This window comes from Dryobates pubescens, chromosome 6 (assembly GCF_014839835.1).
Source record: "Dryobates pubescens isolate bDryPub1 chromosome 6, bDryPub1.pri, whole genome shotgun sequence".
Classification (NCBI taxonomy): domain Eukaryota; kingdom Metazoa; phylum Chordata; class Aves; order Piciformes; family Picidae; genus Dryobates; species Dryobates pubescens.
Genome location: NC_071617.1, coordinates 13,802,031 through 13,823,959, shown reverse-complemented (window position 1 = coordinate 13,823,959; position 21,929 = coordinate 13,802,031). Strand labels below are relative to the sequence as shown.

The window sequence follows — 21,929 nt, the reverse complement described above, 5'->3', positions numbered from 1 at the left end:
CCTCCCGGCGCTCGGCCCCGCCGCCGGGACCCGCGGCACTGCCGCCCGCCCGGCCACCCGCGGCGGCGGGGGGGTGCACGGGGACTGGCAGAGACAGGGGGCGGGCGGAGGCAGGACGCGCTCCCGGCAGGGTGGCAGCCGCCCCCGACGTGTACCCCCTCCTCCCCGCCCCTCACATGCCCCCCCGCCACCCTCAATGTGTCTCCGTTGCCGCTTTCGATGTCCCACCCCATCTCGCCTCGCGCGGTGCCCCCTCTCTTCGTCTTGCGGTATCTCCCGGCTCAGCGGGGCTGGGAAGCCCCCGTAAGCCCAGACCCGGCGGTTGGCGCGGGCGGTGTCAGCACTCTGCTTCCAGTCCGGAGGAGAACCGTGGGCGCCCGCAGCATCGCGGCAGAGAGCGGGCGGCTCAGCAGGGAGCCTCGCGTCTCCCTGAGAGAGGCAGTTAGAGCAAGTCCGCACGCACCCCGAGGCGGGCACAAGCGGGCAGAACGCTTTCCACTCCGCAGAAGAGTACGGGCTCCCAGGAAGCATCGTTTGATCCCACCGGAGGCATCCCTCCCGCAGGAGCCCCCTTCCTCCTTGTTTGGGTCCCAGCCTTCCCCGGCCGCAACCGCTAATTAGAGAGCCCCTTCCTGGTCGAAGGAACCGCTGCTGAGAGAGCTGAGAAACTGTTCCTAGCAGGGGAACTTTCGTTGATAAGTTACCTGTAACTGGTTATCACTCAGCAACATCCAAATATTTAAAGCCCGGCAAAGTTTAAATAAGCTTTTTTCCCTCTCTCGACTTGCCGATGAATGTTTTAGGGGAAGACTGCAGTATATCATCTCGACTCTGAGAAAAACCAAAAGCTGCAGTGCTCTCAGCCAGCCGGTCCTCCACCAGTCTCCTTCAGCATCAGACAACACAAGGGAATGAAAACCTGTGCTTTTATTCAGAGCTGCCTTATAATCTCAAGCCTCCTTTTAACATCATACGTGGCTAGGGCTCTCAGATCATCAGCTAAGGCTACCTTTCACCCCACAACACAAGATTAGCAAAATTATTCTTTATTTTAAACAAAACCAGCCACAACTATTTTCTGTGATTTCTGCAGGAAAAAATGTTACATTTCAGCCTTAGTCCAGTTCACTGACCTCCCTGGACATACCCAGCTTCCAAAGCCTGCTCTATTTCTTCCCAGTCACTGCAATGGAAACTCTTGTACAGCTCAGTGTTCAGGTGAGACATGTAGCAACTGAAGGAAAGGGATGCTGATGCCAACAGATGTCAGCAAGAGCAGGGCAGGCACTAGGATTGCCAGGCAGGGAAGTGTGCATGAAATGACCATGTTAGTATGGAGGAGTGGCAGGGAAAATACATTGGACAGGCATCACTGGGATCTTCATCTGAACCAAGAGTAGCTAGCCATGCAGACCAGGATTACTGCTGGGTGTAGTAAGGGTGCTCTGGTTACTCACACCACGCAGTTGCACTGAAGAGGATGTGTTATAAATTTCCTGGGTTGAAGCTAGCGGTGCAGCTGGTACAGGCAGGGAAAGAAGGCAAAGAAAGGTTTATAAAAGGAGACAATAGAGGTACACATGAAAGTGAAGATGAAAATCGGCAATAAGTGAAAGGAAACCATGGGTACTGTTAAACAAGAAAGCAAAAACTAAAGGAGCTTCTTTTCTTCAACTTTTGGGGTAAGCATGGATGCAGAAGCAATGTTTGGATATCTGAGTCTGCTTCCAGAAGCCAGGAGCTGAGTGCAAGTCTACCTTCAGTGCCATCAGCCATGCTTGTGCAGGAGGTCAGCAGCTGCTGTTGACTCTGCCTGATGCAGACACAGCACTTGCTTCCTTCTACTTTCTGACGTATGTTCCTGCATAAATATTCTTTGTCATCCGAGGCTGGATCTGCCTTGCCTGCCTTTTATTTCTTAAATTAATTATATTTTTTAATACTCTTCTTATTCCCTCTTTCTTGCCTGGCATTTTCTCACTCACTTTCTTTTTCCCATTCCCATGACAAAGCCTGTTATTAATGCAAGGACAAGACTGACTTTGGGAGGACTGCTTTAATACCCACCCAACTCAAAACTGCAGCCTCTCTTTCCCTCCTCCACCTCTTTTCTTCTCCATCTTTATAGAACCTATGGGAGGATTATCCTGACATCTGTAATTTTAATTTGGCTTTTCCCCTTTTGCCTTTAAGTGTTCCCTAATTATTTTCCATGACAGTTGATTCTCCACTTTGTTTTCTCTCTAGTACTTTCCAAGGCAGTTGTATTTTCATCTTCTTTTTACATGCAAACCTTTAGCTTTAGTAATATTTGAATTTGTACCTTTCTTTTGATTAAAAACTCTATACTGATAACATTACAACACTGAACACCCCCTCACACCTTCACCTCCCCAGGACTCCTTGTGTATCACTACTCTTAAAAGGCAAGTGTAGTACCTGTCTGAATTTCTCAGATGACCTCAGTCACAAGAGCCATATATGTAAATCAGGATAGTTGGAAGTTTAATTTTTGTGCATACAAAATGACACCAATTGTGGTCACCTCCCTGGTGTCATGGGGTGCTCAACCTCAGGGACCTTCACTCACTTCAGCAGCTTCACCACAGCATAAGATGTGAACTCACAGTGAGGGGTCCTGAAATATTAAGGCATATAAAGGTCAAAACTCTCAGTTAAATTTACTGGATACCAAATATCCAAGTATTCAAAACCAACTGGAGAACGGTGCCAATGCACTTACACCAGCCTCCATTTGGACTCAGACCAAGGCTACACATGGCACAATTCAAAGGAATGTGTGGATCATTGTGACACTCTTTGTACATGGGAGAAAATGCCTCCTGCCAAATGAGTGTGGGTGGAAGAAAAGTCTAATCACACTTTCTGGAAGTGCTGTAGGAGCTGGCACTCCACCTAAGTGTAACCTCTGGAAGAAATGATTTTGTCCCCTCACCAGAGAGATTATCATTAGAGAAGTGAGCCTCTGACATTGCAGAGGATCAGGCTGCAAGTCTGCATTGGAGGCTAAATAATTCCCTGACTGAAGCAGAAAAACAAGTGTATCAGAAGAATAAAATTTGAGTAGAATAAATAGTTCATTTGGAAAGGACCCATAATGATCATCTAGGCCAACTGCTTGGGACCAATTCAGGGCTGACCAGAAGTTAAAATATGTTGTTGAGGGCACTGTCCAAATGTCTCTTGAACACTGACAAGTTTGGGGCATCAACCACCTCTCTAGGAAGCCTGTCTCAGTGTTTGACCACCCTCTCAATAAAGAAATGCTTCCTAATGTCTGGACATTAGGAACCTTTGCTTGCACAGCTTTGAACTATTCCCATGCATCCTCCACTAGATACCAGGGAGAAGAGATCAGCACCTCCCTGTTCACTTGCCCGCCACAGGAAGCTATAGAGAGCAATGAGGTCACCCCTCTGTCTCCTTTTCTCCAAACTAGATGTCTTCCTCATAGGACATTCCTTCCACTCCCTTCATCAGCTTTGTTGTCTTTTTCTGGGCACATTCAAGGAGCTTCACATCATTCTTAAATTGCAGGGCCCAGAACTGCACACAGCAATCCAGGCAAGGCTGCACTAACACTACATTTAGGAACTCAAATGTCTGTGGCTCAAGTCCTACATCCTATCTCCTGGATCTCACTTGTGTTGCAAGGGCAGCATCTTCTACAACATCTCTCATGGCACTCCTAATTTTAATCTTGTCTATACAAAACAAGGAGGGCAGAGAGGATGGTGCTGTCTTTTGCCTAACCACCCCTTTCACAATATGGACTTGGGCCAGGCCCAATACTAGTTTCCCACTGTCCCTCCACACTTGCCAAGACAAGTTCCCCTGCTCTTTGCTGGGAAGGGCTTGGACAAAGCAGCAGAGAGACATACTTGAGGTACTATCCTAACATGAGCTGTTTGTGTCAAGAGACAGCAGTGGGTGCAGTTCATAAGCTAACATGGCTGGGAAATTTTGACCTAACAGGGACACAGATCCCCTTGCACTGTGGTTCATTACAGTACGGAGATGACTGTGATCCTTCACTCAAATCCTTTGATGCAAATTGTGTTCAGTTTTGCATTTCACCTAGGTACATTGTGAGAAAAAAACCAAAACAACAACATGTGGAACAAACTAGTGTCAAATTCCTAAGGGCATCACTTCTTTAAATGGATTCTTCAATGAAAATGGTGAAGGATCTATTATCAAATGTTCAATGGACAGTTTGCTTTAATTAGGGTGCAATGCAACCAGGAGGTAGATAGGGGTTGTGCAGAGTTGAATCCATTCCCCATCACATGATCCTGAGCACATTCAAATCTAAGTAGTACTACTGGAAGGCTTAGTATGCCCAAGCCTCAGCAGCAAATTTTGAGGCCAGCATTGAACTTGGGTATAAGAAAGAGATCACTTCATTACTGGCATGTAGTCTGCACAAGACACCACCAAGAGCTGGTTAAAATATCTTTTCTTTATCAAAATGGAAACCTGGGGGGGCATAATGCTAGGGAAAGTTGCATAAGGTGTGGTCTCTGAAAGCAGAGAGAAAAATGTGACTGTCACCCAGTACTCATATAAGACATATGCCATGATTATGCTACTCTTTACTTATATGATACTCCTAGTATCTTTCACTGCATCTACTTTTTGATCAATGTTTCTTAATTGGGGAAGTGAATACAAGAGTGCAGCCAAAGATACCGTGTGCAATTAGTTTAATAGCATTGTAGCACAGCAAATCCACTCCTTCAGAACATGCTCAGTATGTTTCTTGAGCCAAGGAGAAACCTATGGGCTCCCACAAAACAACATCTTCCACAGGCTTAAGTTTAAAAGTAGAACATGTTACATCTTTTAGATTGATGTCATTAAAAGTCTGTTTCAGTAAACAAACAAACAAGATGAGAAGCTAGTATTATGGTCATAAAATAAACAGTATTCCTTTAAAACAATTACAGCAAACATTCCCTGAGAATCAAGAATCAGCAACAACTATTGCCAGATTGGTTTTCCTGTTACAGTGCAGAAATTTTACAGCATATTCTCTCCATTCAAACATCACACTCATTAAGATTAAAGGCCACAGCTTTTTATTTACCATGTGCATCTTCTGGATGTGCTCCTTTTTCAAGAGAATTAAATCTGGACACAGCACTGAAAGTGACCAGGACATGAGGGGAGAGAAGCTAAGAAAAGTTTTAATCCACATTTGTGTGTGTGTTTTCGGGATTCATTCCCTCCCAACTCCCTGTGCTAGATTTTCTACATTTGCCCTTCCAGCTCACTGGCTATGGCAGCATTCTGGAACACCATCCTCCCTCCCCCCCCAGAAACCCACATATAAAATACATACCCATCACCAAAACCTTCCGCTAACTCAGGCAACTAACTTGTAGCATAAGCAGAAAAGGGGTATAAAGCAGAGGAGGTTTCAGCTATTAAGGTTGAAATAATCAATTTCAACGCCTAAAATCGGATTTTATGGCCCATGGTACTGCTGAAAGCTGCATGCAGCACAGCTTTGTCGCTGCAGCCTTCCTCAGCATACAGAATTAAAGTGCGGTAAACATTTGGAATTTGGTGCCACACGTTGCCACAACAAAAAAGAAAACCCACTTCTTGTTATTAATTCATCTTGAGAAGATGGCATTCTGGGGGCAGTTTGCACTGACCCAGGAAAAAATATGATCCTGTCAGGATCCAAATTCTCATGTTACAGAAGAGGGTCTCTTTCTGTCTTTCCCTAGCACCAAATCAATATATGTGTATCTCCCTATGGTTACCTGACAGTTCCCTAGCTTTCTCTCCAAGACAGCACAATATTTCTTTCCTTGCAACTTGCAGGTCTTAGCTTTGCTGAAATCTCTCTTCCACTTCTTCAAAGCATCCAGCAGATCTGGCAGTGTCTGCTATTGCTTGATATACGAGTAGTGCAATACTGAAGTGTACAGCATTCGTTAACAGGAGGCTTTGAAAGCCCAAATAAAGATTTCCAAACTGGAAAGAGTCTTTTGATGGTAAAGATTGTTGATATGGGGTAACAGTAGAAGGGAGACAGCTTGAAGAAGGTAAAAAAACAGGCCAGCAGGAAATCAGGAGGGAAGCCTAACATGCCAATGAGAACTGCAGAAGTAGAATAGAATAGAATAGAAATTAACCAGGTTGGAAAAGACCTTTGAGATCATCGAGTCCAACCTATCATCCAACACTTATCTAATCAACTAAAGCATGGCACCAAGCACCCCAACCAGTCTCTTCCCAAACACCTCCAGTGATGGTGACTCCACCACCTCCCTGGGCAGCCCATTCCAATAGCCAATCACTCTTTCTGTGAAGGACTTCTTCCTAACCAGCCTAAACCTGTCCTGGCACAGCTTGAGACTGTGTCCTCTTGTTCTGGTGCTGGTTGCCTGGGAGAAAAGATGCTGTTGGATCCTTAAAGAATATTCAGAAAAGACTGGAGAAGTACAAAACCCAAACATCTTTACCTACCCCAGAAAAACGAAGATGAAAATACCAGTATGTGGGCTGAGGAGTCAAAGTGGGCATGCAAAATGCTCAACATACTTAAAATGTGTTGAGCCATGCTGGGTCTGCTATGCTTATGTCATATAGTCTATCTGCATCGGTGTAGGTTTAACTAGTCTGGACACAGCTCTCACTTTGGCCACGCTCTCACAGGTCCAGAAACACTGAATGTGGCTGAATTCACCTTCTCTCCCTTGGAAAAACTTTTTCAGCAAAAATAGAAGAGTCTTCTAAGTCTAATAGAAGAGATGGTTGTCCTGTCTCTAATCTTGAGGATTGTGATCCAATTAGTGTTGTATCTATTTCATTTTTTTTCCTAAGCCCTTCCTCTATCATTGGAATATCTTTCCACATGACTCCATTAACTGTTTTACCCAAGAAGATCTAACAGAAAAAAAATAAATATGAAAATGATCTTTACCATCTTTGTGATGGTAAATCAAAAGGGTCAAATGAATCAGCTGGCTATAAACTGCATTTACAATCAAGAGTATTCATTAGATTGCACAAGAAAATGCAATGTGAGTCACAGTAAAACAGAAATATAAATGCATCTGAGTGATAACAAACCTCAGCTGACACTACAGCACTTTACAGTGAAAAGTCACTTTTTTCTTTCTTTTCACAGTATCATTATTTCAAATACACTGCCAGTTACTTTTCTTTATAAAGATCCAGAAGATTCAGGCCTCTACTCTCATCATCAGCCACACAGATCACAAAGTTCTGTTGGTGATTCTGCTCTACAGACAATAGCTCACACCTGCTACTGCCACACTTCAGCCATTCAGTAGCCGTTCAACATTTTGCTGTCTCAATTACTACCTGTACAGTAAATCGAGCCCTAATATCTCCACGTGCTTAAGTGTACAACACTCTGCTCAAGTTGAGTTTTACTTTGAAAGAGATACTAAGATTAGTGACACAGCTGACTCTGGTTGTGGTGAAAGGGAGAAGGGTTCCCGCTGTGTCACATCTTCTTTGCTTTTTCTTTAGACAGGAACTGCCAAACATGACGGAGTATAGATCTTGACTAGTTCGTCCCAAGCGCAGTCCACCACCTACAAAGCAAATAACATCCTTTTAGAGCCTTCCTAAATGCCATTTTTACAAAAACCCAGAAGGAACTTAGAAGACATTAATGCAGTTAATGCTGGTTGGTACTCTGATGTATGCTTCTTCAAAAGCACGAATTAATATAGGGTTTGGTTGGTTTGAATAGAATAGAATAGAATAGAATAGAATAGAATAGTTTACTCTTTTTTATTAGTAGTAGTAATAACAATTTATTTTAAAGAAACAAACACAAAAACTCCCCAACAAAACAAAACAAAACAAAAAAACCCCAAAGAAACAACAAAACCCCACAACCCCCCAAACATCAGCTGTGTCTCAACTTTACTGAGATGCAACACAGTCTCCTATTTTTCATGCTCCCCATGAGGGAAGTGGAAAAACTTGTGTATTTGAACTGACTGTTCCAAATAAGCTAAGGAACATAGAGTGAAAAAGGAAAGACACAATGAAGTCCAGATCTGGTGGTGTTTCTTCTCTTTAGAGCATTTCAAAGCCCTTTTGCCATGCTATCTAAACACTTCATGACCGAATCTGAGAAGCTTTCTTACACTTGCAGGTATGGAAAATTATTACAGACAAATTCTTAATGGAGAGCTGAGGAACAGAAGGAACAAAGAAGTTGATCGAAATGAAATGGAATGTTTCCTGAAGGATTAAGCCAAACTTTCAGTCTCATGATCATACGCTGTATTATCTCAGATCACTGTATTATCTTTTGTTGAGAAGAGTTGTTTGTTTGCTGAGCATTAAGAACTGTGGGATGGTGGTGCTGTTTCAAGCACTACCTAGACCCCACGTGTCTGAGAAGGAATGCCACTTTGAGCACTAGCATCTTATAAACACAGCAATTGATTTCAATTTTAACTGAAAGTTTTTTGAACTGCAGGTCCCAAGCTCTATTCCAGATGCATGCTTGAACCTAAAAATCACAAAACTAGAAGGTTAACCTACTTTGACAGTATTAAAAGATTTTAATAAATAACATGATTGCACAGAAGAGTAAATAATATTTTAGAATAGAATGGAATAGAATGGAATAGAATGGAATAGAATGGAATAGACCAGGTTGGAAGAGACCTTCAAGATCATCATGTCTAACCTATCATCCAACACCACCTAATCAACTAAACCATGCAACCAAGCACCCTATCAAGTCTCCTACTGAACACCTCCAATGATGGTGACTCCACCACCTCCTCAGGCAGCCCATTCCAATGGGCAATCATTCTCTCTGTACAGAACTTCTTCCTAACCTCCAGCCTAAACCTCCCCTGGCACAGCTTGAGACTGTGCCCTCTTGTTCTGGTACTGGCTGCCTGGGAGAAGAGACCAAGCTCTGCCTGTCTACAACCTCCCTTAAGGTAGTTGTAAACAGCAGTAAGGTCACCCCTGAGTCTCCTCTTCTCCAGACTAAGCAACTCCAGCTCCCTCAGTCTCTCCTCACAGGGCTTGTGTTCCAAACCCCTCACCAACTTTGTTGCTCTTCTCTGGACTCGTTCCAGCAAGTCAACCTCCTTCCTAAACTGAGGGGCCCAGAACTGGACACAGGACCCGAGGTGTGGCCTAACCAGTGCAATGTACAGGGGCAGAATGACCTCCCTGCTCCTGCTGGCCACACTGTTCCTGATGCAGGCCAGGATGCCATTGCCCCTCTTGGCTGCCTGCACACACTGCTGGCTCATGTTCAGCCTACCATCGACCAGTACCCCCTGGTCCCTCTCTGCCTGGCTGCTCTCCAGCCACTCTGACCCCAGCTTGTAGCTCTGCACGGGGTTGTTGTGGCCAATGTGCACTTGGATGCGTTCAATCTCACGCTGTTGGACTCCGCCCATCTGCCCAGCCTGTCGAGGTCCCTCTGCAGAGCCTCTCTACCCTCCAGCAGATCAACTCCTGCCCCCAGCTTGGTGTCGTCAGCAAATTTACTGATGATGGACTCAATGCCCTCATCCAGATCATCAATAAAGATGTTAAAGAGCATGGGGCCCAGCACTGATCCCTGGGGCACATCACTAGTGACTGGCTGCCAGCTGGATGTGGCACCATTCACCACCACTCTCTGGGCTCGGCCCTCCAGCCAGTTCCTAACCCATTGCAGTGTGCTCCCATCCAAGCCATGGGCTGACAGCTTGCTGTGGGGGACAGTGTCAAAGGCCTTGCTGAAGTCCAGGTAGACTACATCCACAGGTGTCTCCACATCCACCAGGTGATCACTGATCATAGAAGGAGATCAAGTTGGTCAGGCAGGACCTGCCCTTCCTAAACCCATGCTGGCTGGGCCTGTCCCTTGGCCATCCTCCAAGTGTTGTGTGATTGCACTCAAGATGACCTGTTCCATAATCTTTCCTGGCACTGAGGTCAGGCTGACAGGCCTGAATTCATCCAACAGGCACTTTTTGTGTATGGGCACCATGCTGGCCAGTTTCCAGTCCTCTGGGACGTCTCCAGTGAGCCAGGACTGCTGAAAAATGATGGAAAGCGGCTTGGCCAGCTCATCTGCCAGCTCTCTCAGCACCCTAGGATGGATTCTGTCCGGTCCCATGGACTTGTGGGGATCCAAGCGGCTGAGGAGATCTCTACCCCATCCTGGAACAGAGGGGAACTATGCTGCTCCCTGGCTCCTTCTGCCAGCTCTGCAGGCCAGCTGTCTGGAAGATGTTCTGTCCTGCTAGTAAAAATTGAGGCAAAGAAGGTGTTAAGTACCTCTGCCTTTTCCTCATCTTTTGTTACTATGTTCCCCTCCATGTCCACCAAGGAGTGGAGGTTGTCCTTGCCCCTCCTCTTGCTATTTAGATTTGAAAATTATTTGGCAATTCACTTTAGAGTCTGTAGAGCCTGTAACCAAATGAAAGGGTTAACCACATTGATGACTCAAGTAGACAACCCATAATACATATTGACAAAATTGTGTGGGAGCCAAGAATTAAGGTAAAGGGAAGAAGGAAGAGCAGAACTAAAAAGTTGTTGAGCCCCACAAATATATGTCAACAAATCTGACAGAATCCATCTTGCATTATCTTTATGATGTCCTTTCCAGTTGGGATCAGAAAGGATACAGCATCAGATCCTCTGCACAAGTTTTCTTCTGCTGCAGACTGCAATTCCTGTTCTCTTCTAGAGCCAGAATGAACAGCTGCACATCAAAAATTTGGAAATCCAACTTCAATATTTGATTTCAGACTATAATTAGCCCATTTTGTGTTTACTATACTGAACTACTATTCATTTTTATTGCTTCCTTAGCTGGTTCTACTTAGTTATTTGAAGTGGTTTCCATATACATCTAAATGGATCAAAAAAATCTCTTGACAACGTGTCTGCCTATTCATACAACATAATAGAGCTTTGTGCTATACAATGTTCTGCTGCATTGCAGTCTCCCAAATTGTACCAAAAAGAAAATCTCAATTCTCCACTAAATGCTATTTAGAAACTGGCAATCACATAAAACACAGCATCTTTAGCATTCTCCACAGCTCTGGATTAATATCTGTATTTTTGTAGGCAACACTTTCTACCTTCATAAAGAAAACAAGAAATAGAGATAACATTTGGAAAAGATCCCACGGGAATTCCCACCTGTTACTAATGTAATTAGGATCTTTGAAGTACCCTCTGAACAAATAGTTACAGAACCATTTAATCTAGCAACACCACAAATAATCTAGAGATTTAAAAAAAGGAGTTTGAAAAGGTAATTTGCCCAACACATTGACTTAATGATAGCACAGGAAAGATGAAAACATGACCAAGCAAAGGAAAATAAAAGCTACAGCAAATATCAGTGTACCAAGTTCCCCTGTGTAGCAGGAAGTCTGTAACAGAATACAGCTATCAGAAAGCAGAATAGAATAGAATAGAATAGAATAGAATAGAATAGAATAGAATAGAATAGAATAGAATAGAATAGAATTAACCAGGTTGTAAGAGACCTTTGAGATCATCGAGTCCAACCTATCATCCAACACCACCTAATCAACTAAACCATGGCACCAAGTATCACAGTATCACAGTATCACAGTAACTAAGGTTGGAAGAGACCCCAAGGATCATCAAGTCCAACCTGTTCCAACAGACCTCACAACTAGATCATAGCACCAAGCGCCACGTCCAATCTCCCCTTGAACACCTCCAGGGACGGCGACTCCACCACCTCCCTGGGCAGCCCATTCCAATGACGAATGACTCGCTCAGTGAAGAACTTTTTCCTCACCTCGAGTCTAAACCTCCCCTGACACAACTTGAGACTGTGTCCCCTTGTTCTGGTGCTGGTTGCCTGGGAGAAGAGACCAACCCCCACCTGGCTACAACCACCCTTCAGGTAGTTGTAGAGGGCAATGAGGTCGCCTCTGATCCTTCTCTTCTCCAGGCTAAACAATCCCAGCTCCCTCAGCCTCTCCTCATAGGGCTTGTGCTCAAGGCCTCTCACCAGCCTTGTTGCCCTTCTCTGGACACGTTCAAGTGTCTCGATGTCCTTCCTAAACTGAGGGGCCCAGAACTGGACACAGTACTCAAGGTGTGGCCTAACCAATGCAGAGTACAGGGGCACAATGACCTCCCTGCTCCTGCTGGCCACACTATTCCTAATACAGGCCAGGATGCCATTGGCCTTCTTGGCCACCTGGGCACACTGCTGGCTCATGTTTAGGCGGGTGTCAATCAGCACCCCCAGGTCCCTCTCCGTTTGGCAGCTCTCCAGCCACTCTGACCCCAGCCTGTAGCTCTGCATGGGGTTGCCGTGGCCAAAGTGCAGCACCCGGCACTTAGACTTATTAAATGCCATCCCATTGGACTCTGCCCATCTGTCCAGTCGGTCAAGGTCCCTCTGCAGAGCCTTTCTACCCTCTAACTGACTAACATCTGTTCCCAACTTGGTGTCATCTGCAAACTTGCTGATGACTGACTCAACCCCCTCATCCAGATCATCAATGAAGATGTTAAAGAGGATGGGGCCCAGCACTGATCCCTGGGGGACGCCACTGGTGACTGGCCGCCAGCCGGATGTGGCACCATTCACCACCACTCTCTGGGCTCGGCCCTCCAGCCAGTTCCTAACCCAGCACAGAGTGTTGTGGTCCAAACCACGAGCTGACAGCTTAGCCAGCAGTTTACTGTGGGGGACGGTGTCAAAGGCCTTGCTGAAGTCCAGATAGACTACATCCACAGGCCTCCCCACATCCACCAGACGGGTCACCTGATCATAGAAGGAGATCAGGTTGGAGAGGCAGGACCTGCCCTTCCTAAATCCATGTTGGCTGGACCTGAGCCCTTGGCCATCCTTCAGGTGCGCAGTTATTGCCGCCAGGATAATCTGCTCCATCACTTTCCCTGGCACTGAGGTCAGGCTGACTGGTCTGTAGTTTCCAGGTTCCTCCATCCGTCCCTTCTTGTGGATGGGGACCACATTGGCCAGTTTCCAGTCACCTGGGACCTCTCCAGTGAGCCAGGACTGGAGGAAAATGATGGAGAGCGGCTTGGCCAGCTCATCTGCCCCAATCAAGTGCCCCATCCAGTCTCTTCTAAACACCTCCAGCGATGGTGACTCCACCACCTCCCTGGGCAGCCCATTCCAATGGCAAATCACTCTTTCTATGAAGAACTAATGAAAATACACATGCAAAGAACAGCAAACAGGTACATATGAGATGCAGGATCACCACAGCATGGAATGGCATTACAAAATGCAATAGCATTTCTATGTCTTCAAAATACAGGCAAGACTAAGAGAAATGGGACAGATGCAAGCTATCAGCACAGCTGCCAGCATTAACTGATAGACAGATGCTTCATGCCCCTTTGCCTCAGTTTAGGAAGGATGTTGACTTCCTGGAGCATGTCCAGAGAAGGGCAACAAAGTTGGTGAGGGGTTTGGAACAAAAGCCCTGTGAGGAGAGACTGAGGGAGCTGGGGTTGCTTAGCCTGGAGAAGAGGAGACTCAGGGGTGACCTTATTGCTCTCTACAACTACCTTAAGGGAGGTTGTAGACAGGTGGAGGTTGGTTGCTTCTCCCAGGCAACCAGCACCAGAACAAGAGGCCACAGTCTCAAGCTGCACCAGGGGAGGTTTAGGCTGTAGGTTATGAGGAAGTTCTACACAGAGAGAGTGATTGCCCATTGGAATGGGCTTCTGAGGGAGGTGGTGGAGTCACCATTACTGGAGGTGTTCAGGAGGAGACTTGATAGGGTGCTTGGTTGCATGGTTTAGTTGATTAGGTGGTGTTGGATGATAGGTTGGACGCGATGATCTTGAAGGTCTCTTCCAACCTGGTTTATTCTATTCTATTTTATCTCATAGCTTATCACTGCCTCAGATACAACTGACTAAAATGAATCCTGGGATAATGAGAAGTACCTGTTCGTGCAGCTACTGCATCAGTTTACATCATGTCTTCTCTAGTCATTTTGCCTTTTATATTATGATCTGTCTTATACAATGGTCTTACAACCATGGTATGCCTTTCCCCAGATGAGGGGAACATAGGATGTGGAATCTAAGGGCTTATGAACATTTTAATACAGACTTTAATGATCTTTAGCTGATTCAAAAAAAAAAAAAGTAAAATCACCTCACAACAAAACCACTAAATGCTACTTAATTTAAATATTAAATAGCAGCAGGAATTCCTTTGGGATGAGGGCTGGTCCAGAACATCCTAGTAAATAAATACGGCATAATAAAAGCTGCAAGGATCTAGAGGCTATATTTTGATCAACGAGATGATGTTAGTAACAGATGGAGGAAATTCTCCAGTGGTAGGATGAAGGACAAAGGAAAATTGAGAATGGACTCACATGTTATTTGCATACCTGATAAAAGTTATTGCCACTAGGAACACAAAGACATGAAGATTTGTCTTTCTGTAAAAACATCCACTGTCCTGGAGACAGATTTTACTCTTGGAATGGGCTACCCAGGGAGGTGGTGGAGTCACCGTCCCTGGAAGTGTTCAAGAGGGGATTGGATGTGGCACTTGGTGCCATGGTCTAGTAGTGAAGAGGTCTTGGGTGACAGGTTGGACTTGATGATCTTTGAGGTCTTTTCTAACCTTATTGATTCTATGATTCTATGATTTGGGGCTGTTTAGTCTGGAGAAGAGAAGACTAAGAGGGGTCCTTATCAGTGCTTACAAATATCTGAAGGGCGGCTGTCAAGAGGATGGAGCCAGTCTCTTTTCAGTGATAGGACAAGGGGTAATGAAGGTAAACTCAGTCACAGGAAATTCCATCTCAACATAAGAAAATTTTTCACTGTGAGGGTGATGAAGCACTGGAACAGGCTGCCCAGAGAGGTTGTGGAGTCTCCTTCTCTAGATATTTTCAAAACACACCTGGATGTGATCCTGTGTGATCAGCTCGAAGTGGTCTTGCTTTGCAGGAGGGTTGGACAAAATCTCTGAAGGTCCTTTGCAACCCCTACCACTATGACTTCTATGACTTCAATATTTAGAGGGTGCATTTTAATTTTTTTTTTCCCTTAGGCTGACAGAAAGAGTAGAAACCAGTTAATTTCATATACTTTTGAATATTTTGGACATCCATGAATATTAAATCGTTCTTGTAACTACGAAACAAAATTCTACTACATCAACTTCTAACCCTCACAAATTGCAAGGAAAAGGAGAGTAAGTACAGTTAAGTTGTAAACCAAGAAGATTCTGCCTTAATCTGACTGGTAAATTACATCAAGAAATAATGCAGAAAGAAAAAGCACCCTGAACCTGGTAATTTTAACTAGAGCTATATGGAACAAAGGCTGTCCAACAAAGTGACATTTCCCACTTATCTCTAATGCTTTTACTTCAATACCGAAGTTGCAGTATTTGTATATATGCTAGGGTTACTGTACTTCTATTACTGCAGAATGAACATCATGCCAAGTTATCTGCCAGTAGAGATTCAAGTAAGTCTGTCTGAAGGACATAAAATGGGGATCACTGTATTTCCCTTCACATAAAGCAAAAAAGCAAACAGTCATCACGGGAAGCTAATTGCTTGACTGGAAAACCATACTTTAACAAAACTACTACCCTGTATTTTATTGAAGTGTTTATCCATGTCCCAGGGTATAACAACGTTTCCCACCAATTGATTTAATACTGACATCCATTCATTTATCAAAGCCACTTCCATTTACTCACTAACTGATTTACTCTTCTGACAGGCCCTCTGCTTCCTATTCATCACAATCATCTTGCTTTGCAATAGACTTAGACCTTTTCCAGCACCCGAGGACAATCTGTTCAGTCTAGTGCAATTACCCGCATGACATTCTGCCTCTTTGCTGCGCAGAAGCAAGAAAACAAAAGAAATCTCCCAAGTTAGTAGCTAACTTGTTGGGTTTTTTTCAATATCTGAAGGTGTAATAAACTCCCAAGCCCTAACCAAGATTAAATACATTCAAAAGACCAGCTAAACCCATTTGAGTTCAGTAGTGCTTTTACAAAGGCACAGCATCAGAAGAAAGTACAGCCCTCTCTACATAAGCGTTTCTGGAAACATCTTGGTGCCACTCAGCTTCCAGAGTGCTCATTATAAATCATAAGACACAGATGTGAGTGACCCATTTGTCTTCTCAGCCCTTCTCCATCCCATTGTGAAATAAAACTAATAAGGCCTGTCTTTTTCTCTGTAGAAGAGACAGCAAAAAAAGTAGTCACTTCTTCACTTCCATTAATGTTGGGGTTTCCTTCCTTTTTTAGTTTCTTTTCTTTGGTGTCTTTTCATACAGAATTTAATGGTCTATTTTTATAATTATTATGTATCTTTGAAGGGTCCTGAGCATCCTATGTAAGTCTGTGGGATGGAGATTGAGTGGAGATAAAGCAAGCTATTAGGTTTGCTACTCATCAAATTACTTTCACGGGTGGTCAATAAAACCGGTTATTTAAGTGCATGATAGATCATGCATGAGTTTAAATACATTTGATACCTTTTTTGTAGTAGAAAATTCTAACCACTAGTGTGGCCTTTTGTTTGGTCAGCAGCTGCCAGGGTGAACTGCACATGACACCTACTTTTACAAGGACTGAAAGTGATGAGAATTTGTAAATCAAAACTGTTTATTTTCTATGTGCAATAACACCAAATGGTTTTTAATTTGCTTTACAAAAAGACATGCATTGATTTAATGATTATTTCCAGTAAAGACAGACTAAAACAAACCCTGGACCAGAAGCTCTTATTATAGCTCAAATTACAGTTTTGGGGAACAGATGTTCCAAATACTGCTTAAGAAATCCATTTCTCTCTTAAGGAGAGCAAAATTACTTGATGAAGATTCTTTTTCAGACTGCAAAGATTAATCTGAAAAAAAAACCAAAAGGGAGCTTTTAAAACATTTGTTCTGTTGCTCTGACATGGGCAACAGGAAGGTGACTGGGTGGTCGTGCTACACATTTCTAAATGCAAGTCTTCTGAAGGTGCATTTCATCAGTAAGATGTACGGGAAATTGAGATGAGTTACAGGTTAGAGAAATCCTTGGAGTCTTCACAGAACATGTAGCTACTCCTCTGTACTCTACCAATGAGGGGAAAGCTATCTCCCCACTTTTTTTCCAAGCAGCATTTTTAATTAGTAAATTCAATCATAAGTTCTGAAGAAGATACACTGGAACTGCAAAATCCTTTTCTGATCTGACTCTAACCTTGATGCAGTCAATTCACATGCTGCAACAATGTGTTTTCTAATGACTCTATCCAATCTTCAGATTCATCTTTCAGCTCAGAAACAAGCCAGGTTCCCTTCTTTTGGAATATAATCTGCAATAATATATATATATTATATATGTAAAATATAATATCAATATAATCTAATCATATAATTATAATATATAATTATATAATATAATCTCAATATAATATAATCTCAATCCACAAAATCCAGTTGTCCACTACTGCAGTTCATTGGGCCTTCTCAAACAGATTTATTGATCATGCAGAAAAGAAACAAAACCCACTACAATGACTAAAAGGCTCACAGAAGCAGCAAGTCTTTGTAATACAATGCACAAGCAATACACTGAATGAGCAAAGAACTGTTGCCTTCCATCTCTTCCCATTACTTCAGGATCAAAATTAAAGTGTATTTTCCTCTCTTTACATTTGTAGCTTTTACAGAATTATGATGCCTAACAGCAACCTTTCCAAACACCTTAAGGAGAGACTTCTGATGATGGCAAAGAGTGACCGTTACTTATGAATGCCTAATGTGAAAGTTCCATTTTAACAGTTTGGGAAAGACATACAGTAAGCACCAGCAGTGTCACCTCCATTTTCCTATTCCCACTCTGTAAAGTAGTTAGAATAGAATAGAATGAGTTGTATTGGAAGGGAGCTCAAAGATCACCTAGTTTCAAAGATCATCTAGTTCCAACCCACTGCCATCAGCAGGGACACCAATTGTTTTAACGTTTGCAGCTGGTTAAATTTGATCTTTCCATGCAAAAATCCACTCTGAAATTAAGTAAGAGAACAGATGCTGTAAGATCTTTTTATCTCAAAGGATCACTAATTGCATAACTGTAGTAGCATCCTGAAGAAGGACCATAAGGAGAGATTAAAACAAAGTACAGATAGCAGTGTAATTATAGCAGTGTGATAGCCACAACAGCTGGGTAGAAGCTATTGATTCCCTGGCAATTAAGTGTAAAACATAACAGCAAGTGATCTAAAGAAAAAAAGAAGAGAAAGTATCTGTTTTTCTGTGCTATTCCTTAAGATGTAGCTCCCCTTTTAGATAAAGCAGTCAACATTTCTGGACCAGTTGAGGGTGGAAAATTAATTCAGATTACCAACAAAATACATAGGAGAATAGCTTCACTAAAGACATCCTCTGTATTTATATTCAGCTCTACTGGTTAACCCAACCTCAGCAGCCTGGCTCAATAATTTATGCTTTCTACTGGCATAAGGTGTGGGCTGAGAAAACTTTGAGACAAAATTCAGAGCTTCAGTTTTTCTTAGACAAAATGCAGCTTTAGAACTGCCAACAGACAGAATTGGGGGAAAAAAGGCTGTTTTTTAAAAAAGCTGCACAAATAATACCAAACCAAGTTATGTTCATGCTCACATGCTGCAGGTAAGCATAGCAAAACCCAGTAAGAGCTAAGCTGGAAGGAGCATTCTCTCTTAATTCATCAGAACATTCACAGATCATATAGAGGGAAAGTATCAGAAGAGAAATAAAAATGACTCAGAAGCTGGAGTTCAACAGAGACAAATTCCTCCCAAGTGTGCCAGGTGTGGCACCGCAAAAGCCACTGAATCCCCTCAGGTGCCCCTGTATAATAGATTTGCTGTTCTTAGTGAGCCTGTTTTCACCAAAACCAATGTTTAGCAAGTGAAACCAACTAAGAGCAGCTATGAAAGCTTGTCTAGTTTATGTTGTTCAGAGAGGCTAGGAGTGAGCAAACCTAGTGTCGAAACATCTGCAGTTAAGAAGAAATGATGGGTGCATGTCATTGGGGACTCACTTCTGAAAGGCACTGAGGGCCCTATATGCAGAATTGATCCACTCTTTAGGGAAGTCTGTTGCTTACCTAGGCCAGGGGCAAGGATGTAGTAAGAATACTTCCTACCCTGGTCTGCCCAGCTGACTACTACCCCTTGTTGGTTTTCCAAGTAGTCAATGATGAAATTTCAAAAAGAAGTTTGAGATCAGTGAAGGAGGACTTCAGAGCCCTGGGACGAATGGTTAAGGGGTCAGGAGCACAAGTACTATTTGCTTCTGTCCCCCTAGGTTATACCTAATGATGAAACAAATATGAAAATCCAGCAGATTAATGCCTGGCTGCAGTACTGGTGTCAATGGCAGGATTTTGGGTTCTTTGATCATGGGCTACTCTACAAGACCCCAGGCCTGCTGACTATAGAAAAAACTGCTTGTCTCTAAGAGGAAAAAGAATCCTGGGACAAGAGCTTGGCAGGGCTGATTGATAGGTCTTTAAACTAATTTCAAAGGGGGAAGAGGGGAAAAAACAGGCTCACTGAGGACATTCCTGGGAGAATCGTGAGGCAGGGTACCAGCTCCACTGCTGTCTCAGGGGCTGTAGGAGATAGTGGATTATGCAACATCCACAACAGTAACAGATACTCCTCTGCTAAGTCTCTGAAGTGTCTGTATGCCAACACAAGAAGCATGGGAAATAAGCAGGATGAACTAGAAATCTGGGTGCAGTCACAGGGCTATAATCTTGTGGCAGTTATAGTGACAGAGTGGGACAGCTCCCATGACTGGAATGTGGCTATGGATGACTACGTACTTTTCAGGAAGCACAGACTGACGAGATCTGGTGAATATTCAAACATTACCTCCTCCAAGCTCAAGAGAAATGTATTCCCTTGAAAAAAACAAAATCAAGTAAGGCAAGCACAAGACCTGCATGGATAAGCAAGAAGCTCTTAGTAAAACTCCAGAAGAAAAGGGAGGTTTAACAATATGTGGAAAAAAAGGATTAGTCAGTTGTGAGGATTATAGAGATACAGCCAGAGAATGTAGAGATGCAGCAAGGAAGGCCAAGGCCCACCTGGAACTGACTCGCCAGAGGGGTGAAAGAAAACGAGAGTTTTTCCAAATACATCAATGATAAAAGGAAGACCATGCAAAAGGTGGGCCCACTGCTGAATGATATGGGAGATATGGTAACTGATGATGCAGAGATGGCAGAGTTGCTGAGTGCCTCAGTCTTTACTCCTAAAACCAGCCCTCAGGAACCTCAGTCTCTAGAAGCAAGGGAGCAGAACTGGAGAGATGTGGACATTCCACTGGTCAGTCAAGACTGAAGACAAACAAATCCATGGGCCCCAGTGGGGTGCATCCACAAATGCTGAGAGAGCTGGCTGACACTGCTGCTGAACCTCTCTCCATCATCTTTGAAAAGTCATGGAGAACAGGGGAGGTGCCTGGTGACTGGAAGAAATCCAGTATCACTCCAGTCTTCAAAAAAGGCAAGAAGGAGGACCCAGACAACTACAGACCAGTCAGCCTTACCTCCATCCCTGGAAAGATAATGGGGCAGTTCATCTTGGAGGTCATCTCTAACCACACTGAAGACAAGACGGTTATCAGGAGTAGCCAACATGGGCTTACCAAGGGAAGATCCTGTCTGACTAATCTGATGGCCTTCTATGAAATTATGACCAAATGGGTAGATGAGGGAAAAGCAATGGATGTCCTATGTTATGACTTCAGTAAAGCTTTTGATACTGTCTCCCATAACATCCTCATAGATGCTCAGGAGATGTGGCATAGATGACTGGTCAGTCAGATGGACTGAAAACTGGTTCAACAACAGAGTTCAGAGGGTCATCATCAGTGGCACAAAGTCAACTTGGAGGCCTGTGGCCAGTGGTGCTTCCCAGGCATCAGTACTGGGTCCAGTTTTGTTCAATACCTTTATCAAAGACCTGGGTGAGGGGATTGAGAATACCCTCAGCAAGTTCACTGATGATACAAAACTGGGGGTTGGCTGACACCCTGTTGGGCTGTGCAGCCATCCAACATGACCTGGACAAGCTGGAGAGCTGGGTGCAGGCAAACCTCATGAAGTTTAATAAGGACAAGTGCAGGGTCCTGAATCTGGGGAGGAATAACAACATGCATCAGTACAGGTTAGGGGCTGCCCTGCTGGAAAGCAGCTCCATGGAGAAAGACCTTGGAGTGCTGGTGGACAGCAAGTTCTCCATGGAACAATGTGCCCTTGTTGCCAACAGAGCCAAAGGTATCCCAGGATGCACATTTTTCTATGCACCAGGAAGTTTGTTAGTCATCTGAAACTGTTATGAACCTGACACCAACATTATGGTGGAACAAAACCCCAAACCAAACAACCGCTGATTTTACTAAAATGTGAAGATTTCAACAAGTGCTTACTTTCTGTAGATGCAGATACCCCCAAATAAGTATCAGAATCTTAATTAAGCACAAAGGAGTTTTGTGTTTCATCTAGCTGATACTTACTTTACAACCTGGGAACCATTCTGTGTCACCAGATCTTGAGATCTAGCTCCCACACACTGCCCCCTGTTAGCAGGATACTGTACAAGAATCAGCCTGCCTACATGTACCTACTCTCTGCCTGTGTATTCTGTTCAATGCTCAATCAGTTCCACAGGAATGTCTTGCAATTCCTAGACCAGGTATTTAATTGCAGTATCCACTTGGAATACTTTTTTCTACATTACAGACTGTTTTTCCCCCTTGACATGTAAAACACACTTCAAAAATGCTGAAGTTCACTAGCCAAAGCCACAGAATCTGGCTAGACAACAAAAACATCATTAAGAACAAAAGCAAAGGTTAATGACCAGAATGGCACT

The 21,929-nt window shown here is 43.8% G+C and overlaps 1 protein-coding gene across 1 annotated transcript in view; it reads right to left on the bottom strand.

The window, feature by feature from the left end:
* Nucleotides 1-7,203: 7,203 nt before the first annotated feature.
* The window catches only part of PEX7 (peroxisomal biogenesis factor 7), a 47,609-nt gene continuing 32,883 nt past the window's right edge, over nt 7,204-21,929 (bottom strand). The window contains exon 10 of the mRNA XM_054162638.1: nt 7,204-7,601. Within this exon, the coding sequence (XP_054018613.1) occupies nt 7,533-7,601 (69 nt within the window). The 3' untranslated portion in view covers nt 7,204-7,532. The remainder of the gene's footprint in view (nt 7,602-21,929) is intronic.